This window comes from Passer domesticus, chromosome 1 (genome assembly GCF_036417665.1).
Source record: "Passer domesticus isolate bPasDom1 chromosome 1, bPasDom1.hap1, whole genome shotgun sequence".
NCBI classification, from domain to species: Eukaryota; Metazoa; Chordata; class Aves; order Passeriformes; family Passeridae; genus Passer; species Passer domesticus.
In genome coordinates this window covers 124,400,433-124,422,403 of record NC_087474.1, presented here as the reverse complement: position 1 = coordinate 124,422,403, position 21,971 = coordinate 124,400,433, and the positions used below count along the sequence as shown (strand labels likewise).

The following is a 21,971-nucleotide window of genomic DNA, read 5'->3' as shown; positions in this document are numbered from 1 at the left end:
TGAGTGTTTGATAATGCAACTTGCTGTCAATGGATTTGCTGTATCATTTCCTAGCTGAGAAAGAAAATTACACCAACAAAACAAAATCCATTTGCTGAAAGTCACAAGCTTCATTAGCAAGATTTAATTCTACTGATATTCCTCTGAGCTAGTAGTGAAATGACAGTAACGTGTTACTTCCACCAAGCAGGTTTATTTGTTTCCAGTATCCCATTCTGTCCTTGTCAAGCAAGTCACAACCTTACCCCTGGCTCTCCATGCCATGATTAACCACCCTTTGTCTCCAGTTTCTCTCTAGGTTTGTTTCTTGAGAAACACTCTTTTAGTTCTCTCTCCTTTTGTCAATACTTTTTAGGCTTTATGGCCTACAGCAGGAAAAGAAAGCCCTGTGTTGTCTCACTTATGAAGTGTAGTGTGATTGGAATCTATGAGAAATTAAAATTAAAATAATGAAAATCAAATGTGTTTTATGAGAGTTAAAAGTCTGCATGCACAAAATATTGCACAAATTTTTCAGTGACAACTGTTTATCCTAACAGTTATTCATAAACCTATTAATAAATATATAAACTTAAAGAATTATGTGATTATAAGATAAACCTTGATGTTTTTCCCCCTCTGAAATTCAACTCACTTTTTCAAAGGTAGGAAGCACCAGTGCATCTCAAAAAATATGTCACCAGAATTGCAAAGTGAAAAGTTTTTCTTCAGCTGAATTTTCATGGATTTTTTTTTCTAAAACATGAAATAAAATTAATTCTTGAAACATATCCTAAATGTGGAAGTCAGTTAAAATTCAATCACCACAGACCCTCTGCCTTCAAAATACGTCTCTTTTTAGCTTTTGACATTAACAGGAATTACTTTATTCCTGTAACATTGCTTATTTGCCGTGTTAATTTCAAGTGCTGTGCACTTGTTATTTTTCACATCTACAGAGTGGCATTTTCACATCTAAAATGCTCATCTGCAGGGGAACTTACTGTAATATAATGACCACAAGCTCACATACATTCATATGAGGAAGTAGTGGGCAGTGCTTGGCAGGTTATAAATTCACACCTTAGCTTCTGCTTACTAACTTCATCATGCGAGTGTGCCCACAGCTGTCATAAGCTGTCACTGAAAGACACCATTAACTTCCTAATAGTCATTAAAATTCCATGCTTCTTTTGATTTCAGATCCTCTTCTGCGTGACTACTGGGTGTATGAGGGCTCTCTAACCATTCCACCCTGCAGTGAAGGTGTCACCTGGATATTATTTCGCTATCCTTTGACTGTGTCCCAAGTGCAGGTAACAGCTGAGCTTAAATTGACCTTGGAATATGGTTATGAGCTAAAGGTTATAGCGTGCAAATGTATATATCAGAACGTTATGTCTGTTCTCCTTAAAGATCCCATTAGATCAGTACATGGCTTTTCAAGTAAAGGTCAAACCTTTTGAGTCACTGAAAGCAATGCAAAGGTCAGAGATGAAAAACCTTATCATTTATCATCTGCATTTAAAATAATTCTTATATTTAAGTCAACAAAAAAGAAAAAAGGAACTCAATGGGCAAAAGAAATTCAATTCTTTGTAATTGTAAGCTTTCAAATATCCCTGCTTTTTAATGTTAAAGGAAAAAAAAAAGCACAGGGAGGCACTACGTCCTGGAGAATGAAAAACGTTAATGTAGTACAGGTTGGTTAGATTGCAGCGAACTGTATTTAATTTATCTGGCTCTTTTAAAATTCAGTTTTATAATAAATGCCAAATGGAAGCTACCTATTTAAATTTCATTTCACGCATATGTATTTTAAAATATTTGGATTTTTTTTCTTAAATTAAATCTGACAGTTCTGAGCCTTTCAAGGTACAATTTTTCAAATCTTTCTACAAATAATCCCAGTAAAAACAATGAAAACTCCTGATGAATATTCTCCTACAGTCTGTGAGTCCCAGCTGGAGGAATGTGCATTTAATTTAAGTGAACCCACCTAGAATCCCTGAAGCTGAATGCATTCATTTTTATTGCCTGCTCTGAAGCATGTGTAAAAAGTATAAAAGGTGATAAATTAAATTTTTTCAGCTTTAATAATTTAAAATTTTAACACTATATTCTAACACAATATTTTAGCGTCATTAACAATTTAAAATTGGCAGCATTTCTTGTTTTATGGAAACTGAATTCTAGGTCTATTCATAGGATATCTCCCAATAAGTTATTTGTCTGGTAGCTGCAAATTAAATGCATCCCATCATGAATCTGTTATTTGTTTATGAAAAGCTAAGACTTGTGGCTGCTTATTACAGAGTAAATGCATTACTTACTACTGAGTAAACAGCATTCTGTTAGCATTATTAGATTCAAAATAACTTTTAAAGACAGAGTGCATTTTGTAACTTGTCAGTTAATTGTCTACATGGTATATTGATAAATAAGGGGACTTAATCAGATGTACAAAGTCCAGCTATGACAGCTGAGACATAATAAGGTATTACAGCTATTACACTGAGACATAGTATGATATTGCTAATTGCAGATTTTGTAGTCTCTATTCCTTTTTAATCCAGTCAGTGCACAGAGGAGAGCAGAGTTTAAACCATCCACGTGTAGTGGGAGACAGCAAGAGGGTGAACAAAAGAGGAATTAAGAAGAGAAATACAACTTTAGTTAGCATTACCATGTACTAATTTACCACAAGAAAGGAGGATGTTGGAATGTTGTGTGAAGGGGTTAAGACTCCTGAAAAGAATATTGTGCCTGGGGAAAAGAGTGGCTTGTAATGCCTGGGCCAAAGACTGAGATTCACAGCCTTTGCTAGGTGAGGGGTAGCTGCTTTGTGTCCCTGCATTTCTTCGATAGGTGCAAACCCCATCCAAAAACATTGCACTGATGAAGGGCATGCAAGTCATGGAGGAGCTTTTAACTCCCACTGGCACTGTACATGGGTGAGAGGTGGCACAGGAGTCCAGTGATGGATTGGAGCAGACTCACGCCAGGATGATCCACTATTCTTGTCATAGATAAGCATCAATTAGAAAAACATTCCTCCGTGATATTTATGATTGCAGCATTAAAGTTAAGGTTGTGCAGGAAAAATAATTATTAAGAACATGAAAGGCGTTTGCCAAGGGGCAAAAAAGGGACATAAAAAAATTATGTTTCACCAGATATTGCTTTCAGATGTCAATGAAAAATAAATATGTCAATAAAATAAATATGTCAATGAAAAATAAATGTGGGGTAGGTGAGAGGAGATGATTCTGGGATTCGTAAATTGAAAGGTATTGTGAGGTCTCCATGATGCCCAAATTAAGATTTTGTTTGTTCTAGAATATTTTGCTATAGGTAAAATTCCAAGATTTTAAAGTGTAATTAGCATTTTGGCTGCAATGAACTATCTGGCCTCTTTTGTGCATGTGGGCATGAGTGCCTATGAGAGATTTCATTTAATCACAGAACCACAGAATGATTGGGGTTGGAAGGGACCTCTGGAGAGTATCTATTCCAAATGCCTTGCTAAAGCAGGTTCATCTACAGCAAGTTGCCCAGGAGAGATTAGAAATGCAAGGCCTTTTGTCTGTGGAATATAGAGGATGTAGTATAGGATATACCATTTGAATCTTCTGTGGAAGGCTGGTTAAGGTATTGAATTTTACTAAGCCAGCTTATAGTATTGAATCATAGATTTCAGTGCAAATGCATTTCTAATAGGTTTAAGTACATTATTTTTACATTTGTCACTACCTTGTAGAAATTTCTTCTTTGGGATACTAATGAACTATCAAGTGCTTTATATAAATACTAGTAGCATCTGTGGTTATAGGCAGTGAGAGACAAATTCAAGGCTATTTTCATTTTTCAGGCCATGAAATAATCAAGTTCTGAGTGTCAATAACAAGTAAATAAAGAATTAGATAATATAATACGGAATAAGTTTTGTTTCTTTCCTCTGATCACACTAGTTCTTATATTGGAGACAACATCCTAATTTTCTGCAATTAGCACAGCAATATTGATTAGCTTAACAAACTGCAGGTCATAAGGGCAAACGATGAATAAAATTGCCTCTCTGTTTCATGGTCACACTCATAAAATATTTTCATATTCTGTTATTTTGAAACAATGAAGTTACCATTTTGACATAGGCACAATAGGCTGACCATTACAAAGTAGAGAACCTTTTTTTTACCTGAAGACATTTTCAGATAGTAAAGTCCTACTGATGAATAGATATGTTACTGATCTAAGTCAAAGTTAAGTGAAAGGAGATCTGAGTGTGCTGATTATACAAATAGCAAAAGAGCAGTTCAGGGCTGCAGCATCAGGATGTGCTTTCCTGGAATCATGAGGAACGCTGTTTCCTCATTGGAAGTAATTTTCTTTGTTATGAGACTTCACTTCCATGAAAAAGTCCTTCATGAGTTATTCTGTGCATATTCCTGTCCTCCTATTGTGATTTTTTTTCATCCTCACTTGATTTATGTTGAAATGCACAGCCCAGAAAGAGCTGTGTGGATTCTTTTTGTGAGATACCTGACACATGCATGTACCTGCTGAAAAGTAGTGGGAGAAAACTCCTATTAGGCCAGTAAAAACCAGGAAATAAATGAAAAAGACTTAGTCATGCTTCTGTCCATATTAAATAAAAAGGGACATTTGTGAATAAATGCTTTGTGGTTCACTGAAGACCAAGTGCATTGTCTAAGCCATTCAGAATAGGGATTTTAAACAATGAGGCAGAAGAAGCTGTTTTTTTGCCGTATTCATTGTCAGAGTTAACTGGTCTTTTATTGAATGGCATGGTCTCTAGTCCTTTTGTCTACCTCATTCAGAATTAAAATCTACCAAAGGACAGGAAGAGTAACTACCATATGGAGCGGTAGTGGGAAGTGTGCAAAATTTATGTACTAAAACTAAAATAAAGCACTCAGAGCTTCATGGTGTTCTGGGTGCTGGAAGTAGGTCCATGCTCTTGGAAGATGTCATGGATACATGTAAAATTTTCAAACAGAGGGATAATGCTTCTACATTATGAAATGTAGAAATGTTTATAGAAAACATGTAAATTCTAGTATTGTGTACTCTATTGTTCAGCAAATGTGTAAGTGAAACAGAAGAATGCTCAGGATCTGAATACAATGAGTGGTAAGAAAAATTCTATACAACGTGAACATGAGTGGTTTTACTCAGTAGAAATGCAACTGTTCACATTGTGGATTTTCCTTCTACACTGGTTAGAACTTAATCCCAAATTTCAGTGTGAACAGGCTTGGATCATCCTTAATGTCTTCTGGACAGGAGAAGAATTTTTAAAGTAGCTATTCCTGGTAAAAGTATGTGACTATCCAAGGGTCCATAGCCCTCTGCCTCTAAAATATCTGTTTCACTGGCAGTCCTGCAGGGTGTACTCCACAGCATTGACTTATGAGGGGCTCCGAGGAGATGGTGAGAAGTGAAATGGGGTCAGCAGGGCACACATATGTCTTGGTTTGAAAAGACAAGTGTGTGCTAAGGAAGGCAGGAGCCTCCCGTGAAATGGAAAATATAAACTCCCTCCAAATTACAACTTTGAAATTAAGGGGCTCTCAGACAAAGATATGGGAATGGGAATAACAGTTCTTTACTAGGAAAATTAAAAAAATTACTAGCAATAGTGCAAGAGAATAAAAAAACAACTATTGACAGAGTCAGAATACAACCTGACACTCTGTTGGTCAAGGTGTTGGTGGCAGTCTGATTGAATGGTGGCTGCAGTCCTCCTGGAGTAACACATGTGGTTCTGTGGAAGCAGTCTGTAGAAGGGTGTAGTTTTCCTCTGAAGTTCTGGTGGTGGTGTAGATGGGCCTGGTCTTCCTCTGTGAATCCACTGGAGAAGAAAGCTGCTCCTCTGGGAATCCAGTGGGGAAAGGCTGACTGTGATGTTCCAAATCTCAGATTATATCCAGCTAGGAATTCTTGGCTCCTCCCTCTGGGCGGTGCACCTCACAATGGGATGCTGTAGTTTTTATCAGCCATGCAGTGATATTCAATGGCCCAATAACAGAAGATATTTCCTGGAGGGAGGATGTGGAAGAGATAAAGAAAAACTGCCCAATTAACAGAAGATAACTGCCCCACCTCTAACAGATGGGAATAGAATACACATCCAGTTACCTTTTAACCAGAGACAACATATTACCTTGCCACATGGAAATTTAATAGGGGAAGTTTTGTTGGCACAGCTAATGTCCTTTTCTGACAGAAGTACTTCTCACGAGTAGAGCAAATCACCATGTGGTAGAGGGTCTCTGTCACGGCAGTCCATGGAAGGAACAACAAAACAAGGAGGGTGTTGATCGCAGAAGAAATTCCCCCTTGGAGCAGAGCTGCAATTCTTGACTTCCATAAAGACTAAAGAGCAGGCACACAGATCAGGTCAGTTCTACTCTCCTGACTGAAGAAACTGGAAGCTGCTTTGTGAGGAGTTACCTCCTGGAGAAAGATTTCACTGTGGGAACTGGGACAGAGCATTTGTAGTTTCAGTAGGAGACAGCTCACAAATGCCAGCTTTGCAGAGAGCCTGCTCTTCCCTCTCCTTCATCTGTCCTTGTTTGAAGTATCTCATTCTCACAAGATCAAACAAAAGCCACATTTTTGTAAAGTGCTCCTTCCTAAACTGCAATTATCTCAGACTTTCCAGAGTTGATTCAGATGGTGAAAAAGTATGCTTTTACAAAGCTCCTTCAGTCATTTACCAGCCCTTGAGTTCTGAAGACTTTTTCAATTCCAAGTAGTGGGTTTGTTTTCAGTATGCTGGTAGTGGGTTTGTTTTCAATTTCCTTTAAGTAAACAGCAACAAAAATCTTCCATAACAGGATTCTGCCTCTAAAAGCACCTTCAAGGAGCTTTTTTCATTTTTGCAGTCTAAGCTGTTGCCTTACATCTCAGCTGCCACAAGCTGAGTGTTGATTTCCAAGCACACTGCTTTTTGAGGAAAATTAAGCAGAGACGAGCTAGCCTCTAAATCAAGTAAATAAGTCTGTATCAGTACTGCTGTAGAGTGGAAAACAACGAGGGCAGTTGTGTTCCAGGTTGCAGTAAGAAAGTATTCTCTGTAGACAGGATAAGAATAAAAATGCCATTACCTGCTGTTTAGTACCTCATTTAATTTAATTCTGGAATCATGCTTGTATTCTCCCTGTAATGTTTCCTAGGGTATTGTTCACAGAGAAATTATAATGTCTTAAATGTTAAAATGATTTTAAATGGATCCAGGCTCCATTTTACTTTCTGTATATCTTCAGTTTCAAATTAGAGATGAACTGCATAGTGAAGTGTCACAGGGCCAGTCAAAGTACAAAGGCTGAGGCTTTGTAGTACACAGGGGAGTCAGCCATCAAGTACATTTGCTGTATCCTGCAAAGACAGCTTGTGAATATGTCAAAGAAAAATATTTTTTCTAGTAGTTGTAAATATTTAACATCTCAGACTCCTGAAAACAGCTCAGGTGGATAGTAATGGAGAGTGTTTTGTCGTGAAGCACTTGATGGAGGGACGGAGATGGAAGCTGCTCATATTCTTCTGTACACCAGATGAGATTTAGAAAAATCTAAAAAGAGTCTGTCAGCAAGAAACATATTTGTTTTGGCTCAATTGAAATATTTTGTATTTATTTTTTACTGTATTTGACTTTCTGACTATCTACACCTACAGATCTTTTGAAGCAGTATTTTGTTTTGATCACAAACCTGGTATTTTTTCATATAAAATGTCAACAGACATCCTCTAAAGCTAAGAATCTGTCCAGTATTCTTCTGGTTTAGAAGATAACAACAATTTCAGCAAGTAAATAAATCACTAGGAGAATTTCAAAACAATTTATAGTCAAGCAAGTTATTCCTGAAATGCACTTCTTTGAAGAAGACCAGAATTGCTGCTCTAAACACAGAACAGTAAGGTTGATTCATCGGATGTAATCTGCAACGGCCAAGATGGTTGTAGATCTTAAAAGAATCTTTGAAAAGGCAAAGGATAATTTTGCCAAACCATGTACTTAAGAGTTCTTGTTTTTCTCTATATCTCAAATATTTTGACAGTGCTGATAACTATTTAAAAATGTTATTAATGTATATTGACCTTACTATAGGGTACCTGAACACTCCAATTTTCAAAGCTGAAGAATTGGCTGGACAGGGCTGGTTGTGATCATTAGTGCCATGGAGAAGAATATGTCTCAGCTTCTTCATTTCTGTTTTTTTTGTCTTTCAGATAGAGGAATTTCGAAGACTGAGGACTCATGTTAAAGGTGCTGAACTTTTAGAGGGCTCTGATGGAATCCTAGGAGATAACTTCAGACCAACTCAGCCACTTAGTGATAGAGTCATCAGGGCTGCATTTCAGTAGCAGAGGAGGAAGAACAATGATGAATCTCCTTCAGTCAGGTAAGCAAAAACTTACTGGAAAAATCAAAATTTTGAAATAATTTAGCTAAAGTAGGAAATGCACTTAATCTTAGCTAATGTTATGATACATTGTCAAAATTGTAAATTCTGACACTGTAATTTCTATTTCATCCTGTGTATAATAGTTTGGTTATGTCATGATTTAACTCCAGCTGGCAACCAAGGCCCATGAGCTGCTCAGTCACTTTCATGTGGTGGGATGGGGGAGAGAATCAGAAGGGTAAAAATGAGAGAATTTGTGGGTTGAGGCAAAGACAGTTTAATAGGTAAAGCAAAAGCCATGCATGCAAGCAAAGCAATGGAAAACAAGAAAGCCATTCACCACCATCCAGGCAGTGAATCACGATGCCCACTTACATCACAATTACTTTTTGCAGCTTTAGATTTCTCCTGCTGCAGTGAAGAAGAGCACAGCATGCCTTGGTTATGTGGTATATTTCCCCAGTTACCGAGTTTTACTGGTTGATTTCTTTCCATGTTTCTGGAAGACCAGCCATTGGTGGATCTTTTCACGCTGTTAAAAACCAGGGTAGTAATTCTGGAAGGAGGTCTTTAATTAAAATGAGGCTTTTTTTTTTTTCTTTTAACAATGCTGTTTTTTCCCAACAAGACAACAAGACTGAATTTTGAACTACTCCAGTGAAAGTACAAAAGGCAGCAAATTAAATTCTGTCATGGCTATTCTTTCATATTTCATTTGTCAAAATAGTTGCTGCTTCTTTTCCACTTTCATTGACTCCCAGAGCAAGAATTTGAAGATGACATAAGAGAAATACACATGTGAACCTGCATTAACCCTGCTTCAATTATTAAAGCTTCTCATGTTATGTTCCCCCAGCCTCTATCTATTTTATATATAAAATAAAGCCAGTCAGCGTTCAACAGTTACTCCTAATCCTCGTTACACTTTGTTAATGGATGTTTTGCTATAATGAAAAACCTAGCAAAGAGATTCAAAGAGACTTAAAGTCCAGGGAAGTGGTTGAGTCACCATTTCTGAAGGCATTTAAGATGTTAGAGGTGATTTTAGGGATATGGTTTAGTGGTGGACCTGGCAATGCTGGATTAATAGTTGGACATGATCATCTTAAGGGTCTTTTCTAACTTAAAAAATTCTATTATACTAAGTCAAATTATTGTCTTGAAAGTAATGAGTCAAAGCAACAGCTTTATGGTTGATTTTGAAATGAAGTGATCCTGTTTTAATGCACGACCCTATTTTGTGTTGAAATACATAATATAAAAGCTTTCAATTTTATATCTTCACATTTCTTCAAAGCTACAAAATAAGATATTTATCTATGGTTTAATCTGGAAAGCATGCTGCTTTAAGGGTTTTAAGAAACTGTTTTGGATAAGGATATTTATTTGTACTTTAAATTCTTGCCCTGTCTAGTTCATGTCAGGCTTTGTTGTGGAGTTAAGCCCATTCAGATCATGCTCTGGATCCAGTCCCCAGTTTCATGTGAAGTAACAAATGATCAGGCAGCAGATAACCCATAAAAAAGATTGATAAGTCAGTGCTTCCAAAATATAGATCCATTAAAACGAAGTGAGAAGATCATCCTCCCTCCTGCAAATGATAGAAATTATTAAATTGGCTGGGACAATGACCAACAATTTCATGATCTTTCCACATAGCATAAGAATTTGATATAGTGTATGCATCTAAACACTGTTGAAGTAAGAATTTGTTCATATTTTATAACCCTATTTAATATCTGCAGAAATTGAATGAAAACCCCAAAACATTGATCCCTTTTTAAATATTATTTTCTCATTCCCATATTTAATTTTGGGCATATCCCTAAGAAGAATTCTCAATTACATGGTTCTCTGCAGTAACCAAATATTGTCACTTTAATCTTGAAATGGATGTTTCAAATTCATCCCAGCTTCTGCATAAAAATGACTTGGGAAAATTGTAGCAATATTAAAGTACAATTTTTCTCAGAGAGTGAATAATGCCCTCAGGCCAGTGCAGGTAATTCAAGTCTGTAACAGTGAAATTACTTGACACACTGAGTTTGAATTTTAAGCATGAAAGAGTTTCCTTTACAATGATGGAATTGAAATGTAAAAATTTCCCTTTTGCTTTCATGTTTGAAATTTTATTACATTTGTCAATACTTATAAAGATTTTTTCTATGTAATAAGATTTATCTCAGCTTTGCTTCACAAAATAATCTGCAGTTTTAATTCTCAAATGATGGAATTTTTAATACAAAGTAATAGTCCTCACTGTAAGGCCATACTAATTATGGACACTCAAGTACTGAGGAAGAACTGTGACTCCTGGCACAGTGTAGCTCACAGAAGAAATGACACTTGTTTCTCTACACCTGATTGAATTATTTATCAGAAATTAATTTGGTCAGGCCTTTTGAGTTTTGTGTGCATCAGTCCAAGTAGCACTGTACTAATAAAAGTTTCATTATATATCTTTGCTATTGAATGTAGGGAGCTGAAAAAATGAAGTGTAAAAAGAAGCCGCATGGCTTTGTTCACATTTCTTCTATGCAAAGGGGTAAAAAGGGAAGGAAACAATCCTACTTTGTAGTGTTTTATTCACATCACTCCAGGAGGAAGGTGTTGAGGAACAGTAGCTCCTCAACACAGACCACAGAAATCTCAGAAAGATTCCTTCCTTCACAGGAACGAGGGATGTCCCTTAAGCAGGGACTGCTGGCATCAGCTGAATATTGCTATGAAGACTCAGTAGTAGGTGGGGAAGTAATGGTTTTCAGGACAGCATCTTTCTAGTGATTCAAGAGGAGCTTTTTCCCTTTTCAAAGAGCAGATTACCATTTATTTTAAAGCTCTGGTATGTCTTTAATATTACAATTACAAACACACTGGTTGACTTCTTTTCTTACACTATGCCCCTCTGCCAAGGCTGCTGGAACTCCTGTCAGTAAAGTTTTCAATATTTTTTTTTTTATTCCAAGCCAACGTGGCACAGCCACTTGAAGAACCTTGAGGAATATTAGTTTGCCATGACCTTCTTATTCTGCTGGGGAAAGAAGGAGACAAATGTGTCTGTAAGTGTATCCACAGGAGTAGAAAGAGATTCTTTGAAAGGTCTAATTAATTTTGACTGAATCAGAAGGCAGGCTCTATGCACACCATGCTCCCAAAGCTTCAGAACATCTGCTCCTCAGCCTTGATTTAAACCTTGACAACACTGAACCTTTTGTGGCTTATGATTAAATGGCATATGTTGATCTTTGATGTAATTTGTTCTAATTTGTTAAGAGGCAGAGTTGACACAAACATGGAATATCATGATGTGTAATACCAGGGAAAGAACTGATGAACTTTTTTTTTTTTTTTAATGTTCCTCCATCATGGAAAAGCCCAGATCTCAAAATATTCATCTCCAGTTCTAAGACAAAGTTTGGCCAAGCTCTAAAGGGGGCCTTCCGGATGACAAAACAGATAGAACTTTGTAGCTTCTCTGCTCTCTTTAACCCAGTGGGTTTTAGAATAAGTTTTCTTCTATCTAGTTGGCCTCTCCTGGCTCTGCTTCTTTTCTGCTGAAAAAGTATCTCTCTCAGTTATAGCTTGGGGTTAATGAGTTTTTGGATTCTGTTTTGGTAGGGTTTTTGACAGGCATCCAAGTTACATCCCATTAAATGACCTTTTCATCCTTCTTCTGCAGTTGCTAAAGTTTTCAAATACATTTCTTTTGAAAAGACCATTTAGAAAATTTCTAACATCTTTAAATCATATCCAATAGTGAAAGAACCAGTCAGGTGTTAAGGAGTTTGGAGGAAAAGCTCAGTACAGATGTGCTTTCAGACATGGAGGGTTAAAAAATTGCATTCAGATTTAGAGAGTGAAGAACAATAGAATAACAGAGTAGTTGTAATTGAAAGGTGCCTCTGGAGATCTATTAGTTTGATCCTCTGCTCAAAGCAGTGTTAACTACAGTGGGTTGCTCAGAGCCATGTCCAGCTGGGTTTTGAATGTCATAAGGATGAAGACTCCTTAACCTCTCCAGGCAAATTGTACCTGTGCACTCCTGCAGGGAAAGAGGTTTTTCTTAATTTTAAATGAAATTTCCTTTATTTCAGTTTGTACTCATTGACTCTTCTCCTTTCACTGTATGCAGCTGAAGATGCAGTCTGGTGTGATCTTCTCTACTTGTTCTCATAAAGTGTTTATACACATTGATAAAATCCCTGTTGAAACATCTTTTCTGGATACTAGACAGTTTCAGCTCTCTCAGCCATCCTTTAATGGCAGGTGCTCCAATCCTTTGCCATGCTGTTGCTCTCTCCAGTATGTCTGTGTTTCTCCTGAACTGGGGAAACCAGGACTGGACCCAGTGCCCCACATGTACTATCAGTGCTGAGGAGATGCATTTCCCTCCACCTGCTGGCAGTGCTTTTCCTGCTGCAGCCTGGAAAGCTGCACAACTTCATTATTGCCTTGAGTGCACTACTGGCTTAGCTTAAACTTCATGTTTGCCAGGATTTCCAAGTCCTTTCTGAAGGAAAAGAGAAGGGATAACATTGTGACTTCCTCAGTGTTAATGCTAGTTCTTTTTTACCTCCTGCTTGACTCAGAGCCCTTGCTATAGGCATTGAGCTATTTCTTGATAATTTCAGATGATCTTGGAATAAGATCATTGTTATACAGCAAAGCCTAACAGTGAGGAAAACAGATGCTACTGCTCTTAGAAATCAAACAACAAAAATCTTACATCTTCAGTTTCAATTAATTTCATTATTTGACAGTTGTAGGCTTGACAGGCTATTTCTCAAGATGTGAATTGTGACTGTTCCAGAAGGCTTGCTGGAATTTGGGGCTTGCCACATTTTCTAATGGATAAGTACTTTTCCAGTACTGCGTTCTTCACTGAAGACAGCATTATTTTTGGTTTCCAATGGACTTATCACCCCCTCTATAATTCTTGTTGCTTTACATGTAGCTGATTTGATACACATGCCTTTCCCCACCTTTACGTCAGTGGAACAGCTTTATCTGTGAATGAGCAAGACTTCTGATTTCAAACACTTGAATATCAATTTGAATTTGTAATGATTGCAAACTCAGTATGACATGCCAATGTGTCTTCACCCTTTATACACCAGGGTGTATACACATGATTCCATGCATAGAGTAGGTAAATGGCACTGCTCCTGTTTACTAAGAGGAGGTCAAATAGGTGCCTATTACAGAGGTCATTTAAATCCACAAGACTCTTTTAGCAGAAGACTGTAAGAGCTTGTTCTAAAAAAAACAATTTTCTGAAAGAATATTTTCTTTTTAAAGTGATAAACTTTAATTTGATTTCCTCTGAGAATAATTAATAAATAAAGGATTTGATCTCCAATGTGTTGTCTCAAAACTCCCCATCTCGGACACAATTTATTTTGTATTCATAAACAATTATCCTCTAAGTGTGATGATGTCTTATACCTACTCCATCTACATACATACATTACTCAAGTTCTCCTGAACGTTTTTTCATTTGTGACTGATTCAGAAACTCCTGAGAAAGCATCAATTTCTATATACACAAGTGCATATACATACTCATACGTACACATACATCTGTGGTAGGCTCAGAATGCGAGTAGCTGCAACTTTATCCAATGTCCTGTAAATTATGATAGCAGAAATTAATTCAGATTAAAAACATGCTTAATATAATTACTATTTTCCTAGTTGTAAATTCAAGATTAGAGAAAACAATTAAATGACATCATTAAAATAGCAAGGTTTTGCTAGGCCTGAGGAACAGGAAGGTGTAATTCAGGGTGGGAGGAACAGAGACTGCATTTCTGATGCTGCAGAGACTCTGTGCATGATACTGAGAGGTCTGAGCAGACAAGGAGAAGCTGGCACAGCATTAGTTTCACAGCAGTGAGGAAGGGTGATGTGGTGACTATCTGGTGTGCTTTGTGAATGGCAAGTGCAAATTCCTTGCTTTTGAAGCTGCTGAGGATCTCTTGTAGCTACAAAATTATATTGCCCTCTCCCCAGGATAATAAATAGGGGATCTGGTGTTGCCAGTGGGAATGAATGAGTACTGAACAGGTGGTGGTGCACTCTCCTCTTTATGGAATTGTGAATTATATGATAATAGATTGTAGAATATGGAAGAACATTCAAATCCAGAGTGAGCTGTGGAGTTGCACCCTGCCTTTGAGAAATGGAAAGGGTGATGCAATGCTATGGACTGGATTTCTCTGTTTAAACAGATCTCAGTGAAATTTATATTTTAATGGACATTACCATTAGCAATCCACGTGTCTTTACTCTCAGTTTACTAGTAGCATTTACAATCCATGAAGTTCACAAACAAGTTGCTCTGCAGAAGTTCTAATACTTGGGGATTTTATCCTTTCCTGTTGTGTAGGTCCAGAGCTGGAATGAGCTGTCAGCAGCCATGCATCATTGGGCTACTATAGCCGTTCTTATCATTTTCCTGTTTGAAAAAACCTGAATCAACCTGACACAAAGATTTTCAACACTAGTTCTTTAGAAATGCAAACACCAATTTCCTAGATTTGTTGAAGTATAAGTATTTATACTTCTTCTAAATGAGTGATTTTTTTTATTGGTCATTGTTTGTCTCCATGAATTTAGTTTGTGCTTAAAAGGTGATTGGTTTAATTGTTAAGTTTCAGTCTTTAAAGAAACTGAACTTCATGTTATCACCAAAACCGACTCTTGTTCTTCTGTATTTAACATCTAATGTCCAGTGCCCAGCCCTCTGCAGCCACTTCAGAGTTCTTGAGAATGTGCTTACACTTGAGTGCATGACTGTAGGACAGAGGGCCAAACACATTAGCCATGTTAGCCACACACCATTATCAGAAGCCTACTGGAAACAAAGTTTTTTGAGACTTCAGGCAACCAAAAGCTCCAGGAATGGCTGAAAAAGGGTGCCTTTTAGGCTGCTTTCCACTACTTCATTGTAATAGCAGGGGGTAGGCTGTGCACTGAGATTGCAAGTGAACTCTATAATATCAGCATTACTTTTTTTTTCCCACTGCTGATGCTTCAAATAAGTGACTAGAAAAAGTCCTTTGTTATGTATATGACATAGCTCTGACATGGAGACCAGAATGTAGGGACTTGGTAGCCTGAGGCAGCCAAGAGTCTTAGACTGGTCCTTGCTGGGCTAGGTATTTATGTGTCCAGGCCAGAGCATCAGTATAGCAGGTGATCAAGCCCTAAATAAGGAATAAAACCACTTTGAGTTTTCAGAGTTAGTATCATATTGGAATTGTCCTTGCTCAATTCCTTACTGAGCTCTTGTTAGAAATATACAAATTGTGGAGGAATAGAAAATGTTCAAAATCCCTTAGCATGTAAAGAAGCAAGGAGGAAAGATTACTGTGCTTCCTTTTCAAAGCTAAAAACATCACAAGGTAGTCTAGGAATCAGATCCCTGCTTATGCTTTAAATAAGATACTTCATGCTGACAAGTGCTCCTAAATTTTGTGACCTGTGAGTTTCTACCAGCATAATACTGTCTTTCTGATTCATAATTCACTGTTATCATCAACTTTTCATAAAAAGAGTTTTGAGACTATAATTCCCTGCAACTTACCATAATCATGTATGGTTTGTAGACTGCTTCTTGGGAGCTGGTAATTCAGGAGCCCAGAGTACCTGTCATACAAAACACCCTCACAGCATGTTTATTAGCAATCACAACACACAAGTTAGAGTCTGAACATGCACTGAAACTCTGCCATGGTATTTTCACTTATGGGGAAAATGCTACAAATTAGTGGTGAGTCAAAACAGTGGGAAGCTTAAATCATCACTGATAAAGCTACACCAATTTTTAAAAAAAGAGTGATGCATATAAAATATAATGTAATAGACTCTCAATTATCAAAGATACTAGAAGGACATACAGTCCTTTTAGTCCTTCTAGTATTGTATGTCTGTACAATACAGAGAAGAAAGCCTGCAATATGCTTCCCTCCTTCACCAATGTTATACAAGTTAGGCACTGGAAGTGCACTCTGTGTTACCTGGATGAAATCACACAGATTTAAGCCGAATATTATTACTCCATTGAAGATCCAGGTCAGCCCAGATCCTTACTCTTATTGGAACTTTTTAATTCTGATTATTTTGCATGGATAAAGACAATGCAATGAAAAATATGCAAACTCTTTCTAAGCAAACAGACATGTTTTGTAAATAAATAGCAAATGAAAACTTTGAAATTATTTGGATTACTGAAAATGTTTTTGCAACTGATACTTGCCACTCAAGAAACAAAATGTCAGCACTAACTGTTGATAGCCATGTTTTATGGATAAGACCAGAGTTTATGACAGCAGTGCTACCCAACAAAACTTGCTTTAAAAACATTTATGCATCCCCATAGCTCAAGACAAACAAAAGTTTTAGTTAGTTAGATGTAGCTAAATGCCCACAGAACTTGATGTTGATTCAATAAATTGTAACCTTTTCATGGAAGGAATGTAAAGTGTTTCAAGAATGATAAGGTTTGACAAGGTACTCAGTTCTCTTTTCTGAGGCACTCTGAATCCATGCCTGGCTGTACTTTCAGGTGCTGTTTTTAGGAAGGTGTAGGATAAAGGTAATGTTTTGTCAGTATTATACTGGTTTTGCCACCTGTGTATTTTGATTTTTTTTTAAACTCTTAAACTTTTTGATTTATCATAGTGTTAAGGAGGAGAAGGCAAGATCCTTCTATAAAGAAAAAGATGGGGCATTGTGTGAGACAATGGGAGTAAGGAATATGGTAAGACAAAAGAAGTGGAAAAGCTCTCCAGGAAAGAGATTGCTACTTTTAAGCAGCAGAATAAAGGTTTTGGTCTTGTGTATTGATCTTGACCTAAAGCTGCTGCAGTGGGACATGTTACTTCCTCCCTATCAGATGGAAAGACAGATTATTGTGGACATCCTATGTAATTTCTCCATAGTCTCTTTATTTGCACTTTCTCAACACTTTTGGGAGACTGAAAAATAATCCTTTTCACTGAAGTTTTCTCATATCTTCTCTTTTAAATATTTTCTCTCTATTGCTATAGGAACATTGGTTCTTAAAAATACAATAGCTTTTCTCCATCTTTGCTCCTACTTCTGCTCCTTGTTTCTGAGATAAAATTTATAGCATTCCATTTGTCCCAGTTTTGTACAAGAAAATTTCTCTGTGAAGAATATAGATGTATAAAATTTTGTATGTGAAGAATTAGATAGAAATCTTCTTGAAAAAATAATGATTATTTTACATTCTGAGGTTGAATTCTTGATTAACCTTGTGAATATTTTTTTTTCCCTAACCATGGGTATTGTGAGGAACTCTCAGATTTTGCAGGTATTTACACTTTATGGCACTGATCCTGTAAGGTTTTCTTCCGTAACAAACACAGCTGAAATCTTCAGACTGGCTATATAATTAGTCTCCCTTCAAAAAGTAATTCATTAATACAATAGGTACCAAATCCCAGTTCAACTTAATTTCACTGACTTTTGGACTAAAAGAATTAAGCTTAAACTAGCTTAAAATGTACAAAATGTGCATTCAATTAAAGAGTAATTAGATACTCAATCACCCTTACATCACACTAGGGATTATCCAAGAAAGAAGATAGGTACTACTCACTGCAGTGTGTAAAACAATTTTCTTAATTAGTTTAAGCACTAATTGAGATTGAGGAAGCATCACTGTGTCACAGCATTACTTTACGTAAATGGAACCTTAAAAACGCAAACATTTTGGGTTCTTTTGAATTTTCTCACTTGGATTGTTCAGTTCTATTCACTGATCCAGTATCTCTGGCCACAAAAATGGTTGGTCCCTGCACCCTTGTACCAGTAGTCCTTTGAAAGTCCATGCCAAGATTTTTCCCAGAGATGGCGAATAACTTATTATTGCTTGGTTGTTGTTTTGGGCTTTTTTTTTTTTTTATGTTACACCTCTATACCAAGCCCCAGGAAGAGCTGGGAATCCTCTGTGCTGCTAGGTGGAGTGTGAAACCCTTACACTGCTTACAGGCTGCCTTAGGAGGCAGCTGGTGCAAAGCTCTTGAAGGGGAACATCAAATGGTGCTGCTGCCAGGCAGTGTGGCTTTGGGGGTATTGAGTGATAACCAGGGGGTATGTGGAAATCACAACACAGATGGTCTTGTGGTAGGCACTGACTTCTTGGCAGCACTGCTGGTTACTGACAACTTCTACGCTCCCTACCCCTGTCAGGACCAGAGCAGGAATTCTCTGGAATGAGTTGAGTCTTCCTGCAAATAGTTGTAGCCCTAGGTGACCATTTGCACATGAGCACTTTCAGATTGTTTGTGTGTACACACTGAGGTATTGTTAGCACTATAATAACCTCAGGGCAAAAAAAAGAGAAATTGTTATTACAGCAGAATGAAGCAGTCAGAGACACTCTCATACCCACCCCACTGCTTCTGAGCTGAGAGCACTGGGGAAACCTGAGCACCTGGATTCTTAAGGTTATGCCAAAGCACATAAATATGTGTTTGCATGAAATCAAGTATTGATTAATGCTGCTAATAAACATTACTGCTGTTAGGAGAAATTGAGTGATTGTTTTCTATCCTTTGAACCCACCTGACTCCCATGAGAGCTGGTACTCAGCACTTCACTTAGTAAGGCCCCTAAAATAGTAAATGGTAAAAAGTTCTCTGTGTCCAGTATATTTTTCTTTCTAGTTTACTTCCATGGGCACCAGGTTGTAATCAATTACCAGACTGATTCAGAAAGCCAGTTCTAAAACTTTGTTTCAAATTAATAATTTTACCACTGCATTTAACTTTGCATTTTTACTGCCATTTCCTCCATTGCTAGTAAATCTTGCAGCACTGGCTTTACCCTAAAAGAGAAGAATCAGTACCATTATGTCACTGAAGTATATATCCTGAAACTGCTCCCACCTGCTGTCATGAAATCCCAGCTTTTAGTTTTCCCTGTCTTCCTGGCTGGATATAAACAGTCTTTCAGACCCACTGCGGAGGAATTTCAGTAACATAATTGTTCCATTCTCTTTTCAGAGAGGGGGAAGACAATGCTCCCACAGTGCCCGCAGATGAGAAATGGAAACTTTTGAGACTGCTGCTTCAGTTGAACCACAAAGCCTGTATTGTTTGTCTTCATCTAATTCAGCCTTGATAGACAGCTGTGACAGTTGGTCTGTCCACATGGTCCAGTGAAATTCTGGGAATGGGCTGTACATTAAAAGAAGAAAACGTATTAAATCTTTCAATTCACACTGTTAACTATTTTTAAATTTTCATTATCGTTGCTTTTATAGCGACTTTGGCATAGCATTCAATAGTCATCTCTAATCCAAATAGTACTGATTTTAAGCTTGGTATGAATGCTAATATCTAGAAATACCCATTATTGTTTTGAATGTTAGATTTGCTTTTATTCTGTATCATCTCTTGTGCTGTCAGTAACCATGTTTTCTGTAGAGGGGAGATGCATTCTACAAAGGTAATAAAAACATAGTTTGTTCACAAAGAGTATTATACAAATTCAAAATTAATTTTTTGGCAGAAGGCAGCACTTCTCTGCTAAACATATGCACTTGACATGATTTATCTGAATAAAGTTGAATGACATTTGCATTACTAGGAACCTTACTGAAAAGAAAGACAGTTTGGAACTGAGTAAAATTAACCAATATAACAATAAACAGAATTGTCTGGATTATTTTCTACTTGGTGAGCCATGGAACTTTGCGATGTAGTGTTCAATTGAGGCAGAAAATTTTCAGTCTTTGTTCTCCTGTGAATTATGACAGTACTATTTGTTTTGTGCATTGCTGAGGATGGTGGTCTGGGGACTTACTCTGCATGTCCTGAGCTCGCTGCATAGCATGGGGATTTCCACGCTGGGCCACACATGACTTATCTGACAGAGAAGATAAGGCAAGGGTAGTCTGGACCAGCTAGTCAGCCTCATAGCTTCTAATTCCTGAAACACCAATAAAACACCAAGATCTGAAGGACAGAGTCACTAATGTGGGAGGCAATAACTTTGATCACCATAACTATTAGTGAGGTCCCCTGTCCTAGCGTGAGGGACATTGCAGAGATCTGTGTCAGTGGAAGAGCCCCAGAGGCATAGATGTCAACTTCCAGTCTGGGACACAATGAAGATGCAAACTGAGGGCTCACAAAGGGGAGACCACTCCCTTGGAGCACATCAATCATCACCCACAAAGTCATTCCCAGGCAATGGTAAATGCAGAGTCAGAAGGTGCCCTTAATCCACCTTGTCAAGGGTTGTGGGGACAGCTACTGCTGAATAATGAGTTACGAGCCCTGTGAGTAATTTATGTGTATATTTGGGGCAGCAGAAACAACAGGGCAAACCAGCACAGTGCATGTGAGCTGGGTGTGGGGGACCAGATACTGCTGATCTCTTGATGTGTTTGTAACTGGGTGTTCTGCAGAAACACGTGCTTCCTTTGGAGATAAGTCTTGGTGCATTGCAATAAATACACAGAAAGTGTAAAGCAAGCAGCCCACCATGAGGTCATATGTTCATTTGGGCTTAGCAGAGTAACAATCACCATATTGTTCCTTGGGCTTAGAGAAACATATTTCTTAGGGTTATCTCCATCTCCTGCCCACATTTAATGAAGTATAAACCCACAATCTATACAGTGGGTTCAAGATTTCAGTGCTGACCAAAACCACAGTTTCCACCTGCAGTATCTGCAACACGTGTGTTTAGCAGCTTCACTGGCTGCTGCCCCTCTTCCTTCAGCAGTTACTCCCCAAGCAGCTGCAGCCAGACCCCAACACCTGATTACCAAACCCTGGCTTCCCACTGATCTGCATCATACCACAGGACAGGAGAAGTCTCTGCTGCAATGGCCTGGCTGGACTGTCTGTAGTTTTTGATAGGAGACTGATAATTTATCTTAGTTGTCAGGTTTGGTGCTAAAATCTTTGGAAAATAAACAAAAAATCTGTGAGGTGGAAGCCAGCTGTTTTCTGCCAGGTGAAGGTCTGTTCTTGTCTCCTTGCACCCAGCAAGGAATGAACCATCCAAAAGTGGAGTGACCCATGTTGCTGACCTGACAGTTCTCAGGTTATATGTACAGCTCATTCATATCTTGTCCCTTTGCATACAATATACTGTTAACTACTGAGTGTTAACTGACAGGAACTGTAGTAGTAATATGGCAAATATTGACATTATGATGAAATCTGAACTAGATTTATTCTCTAAATAAACACATTTCTTATCTTGGAGCTGGCTGATATTCTTGTGGCTGTGAAACACAGATAGATTGCAAAGCAAATGATGTAATGTCTCCACCAAAAAGTCCATTATTTCCTTTTCCTGTGCTCCCTTCCTGTGTTTGCTGTTCTTTCAAGCATTGCCTTGTGCAGTAAAATTCTAGTAATATAAATACTACTGCTGAGGAATTGAAGTTAGTAAATTTGTCTCAACACTTGTCAGACTCTTTTTTCCTAGGCTTGGCTTTGAAAGAAAAATAAAACCCACTAGTAAAAATACTTATAGCAGTTTTCTGTCTTAAGAACTGGATGTAATTAT

At 37.6% G+C, this 21,971-nt stretch overlaps 1 protein-coding gene across 1 annotated transcript in view; it reads left to right on the top strand.

The window, feature by feature from the left end:
• The window catches only part of CA8 (carbonic anhydrase 8), a 48,548-nt gene extending 27,138 nt beyond the window's left edge, over nucleotides 1-21,410 (top strand). Inside the window, exons 7-9 of the mRNA XM_064387189.1 lie at nucleotides 1,183-1,295; nucleotides 8,236-8,408; nucleotides 19,448-21,410. Of these exons, the coding sequence (XP_064243259.1) occupies nucleotides 1,183-1,295; nucleotides 8,236-8,370 (248 nt within the window). The 3' untranslated portion in view covers nucleotides 8,371-8,408; nucleotides 19,448-21,410. The remainder of the gene's footprint in view (nucleotides 1-1,182; nucleotides 1,296-8,235; nucleotides 8,409-19,447) is intronic.
• Nucleotides 21,411-21,971: the final 561 nt, after the last annotated feature.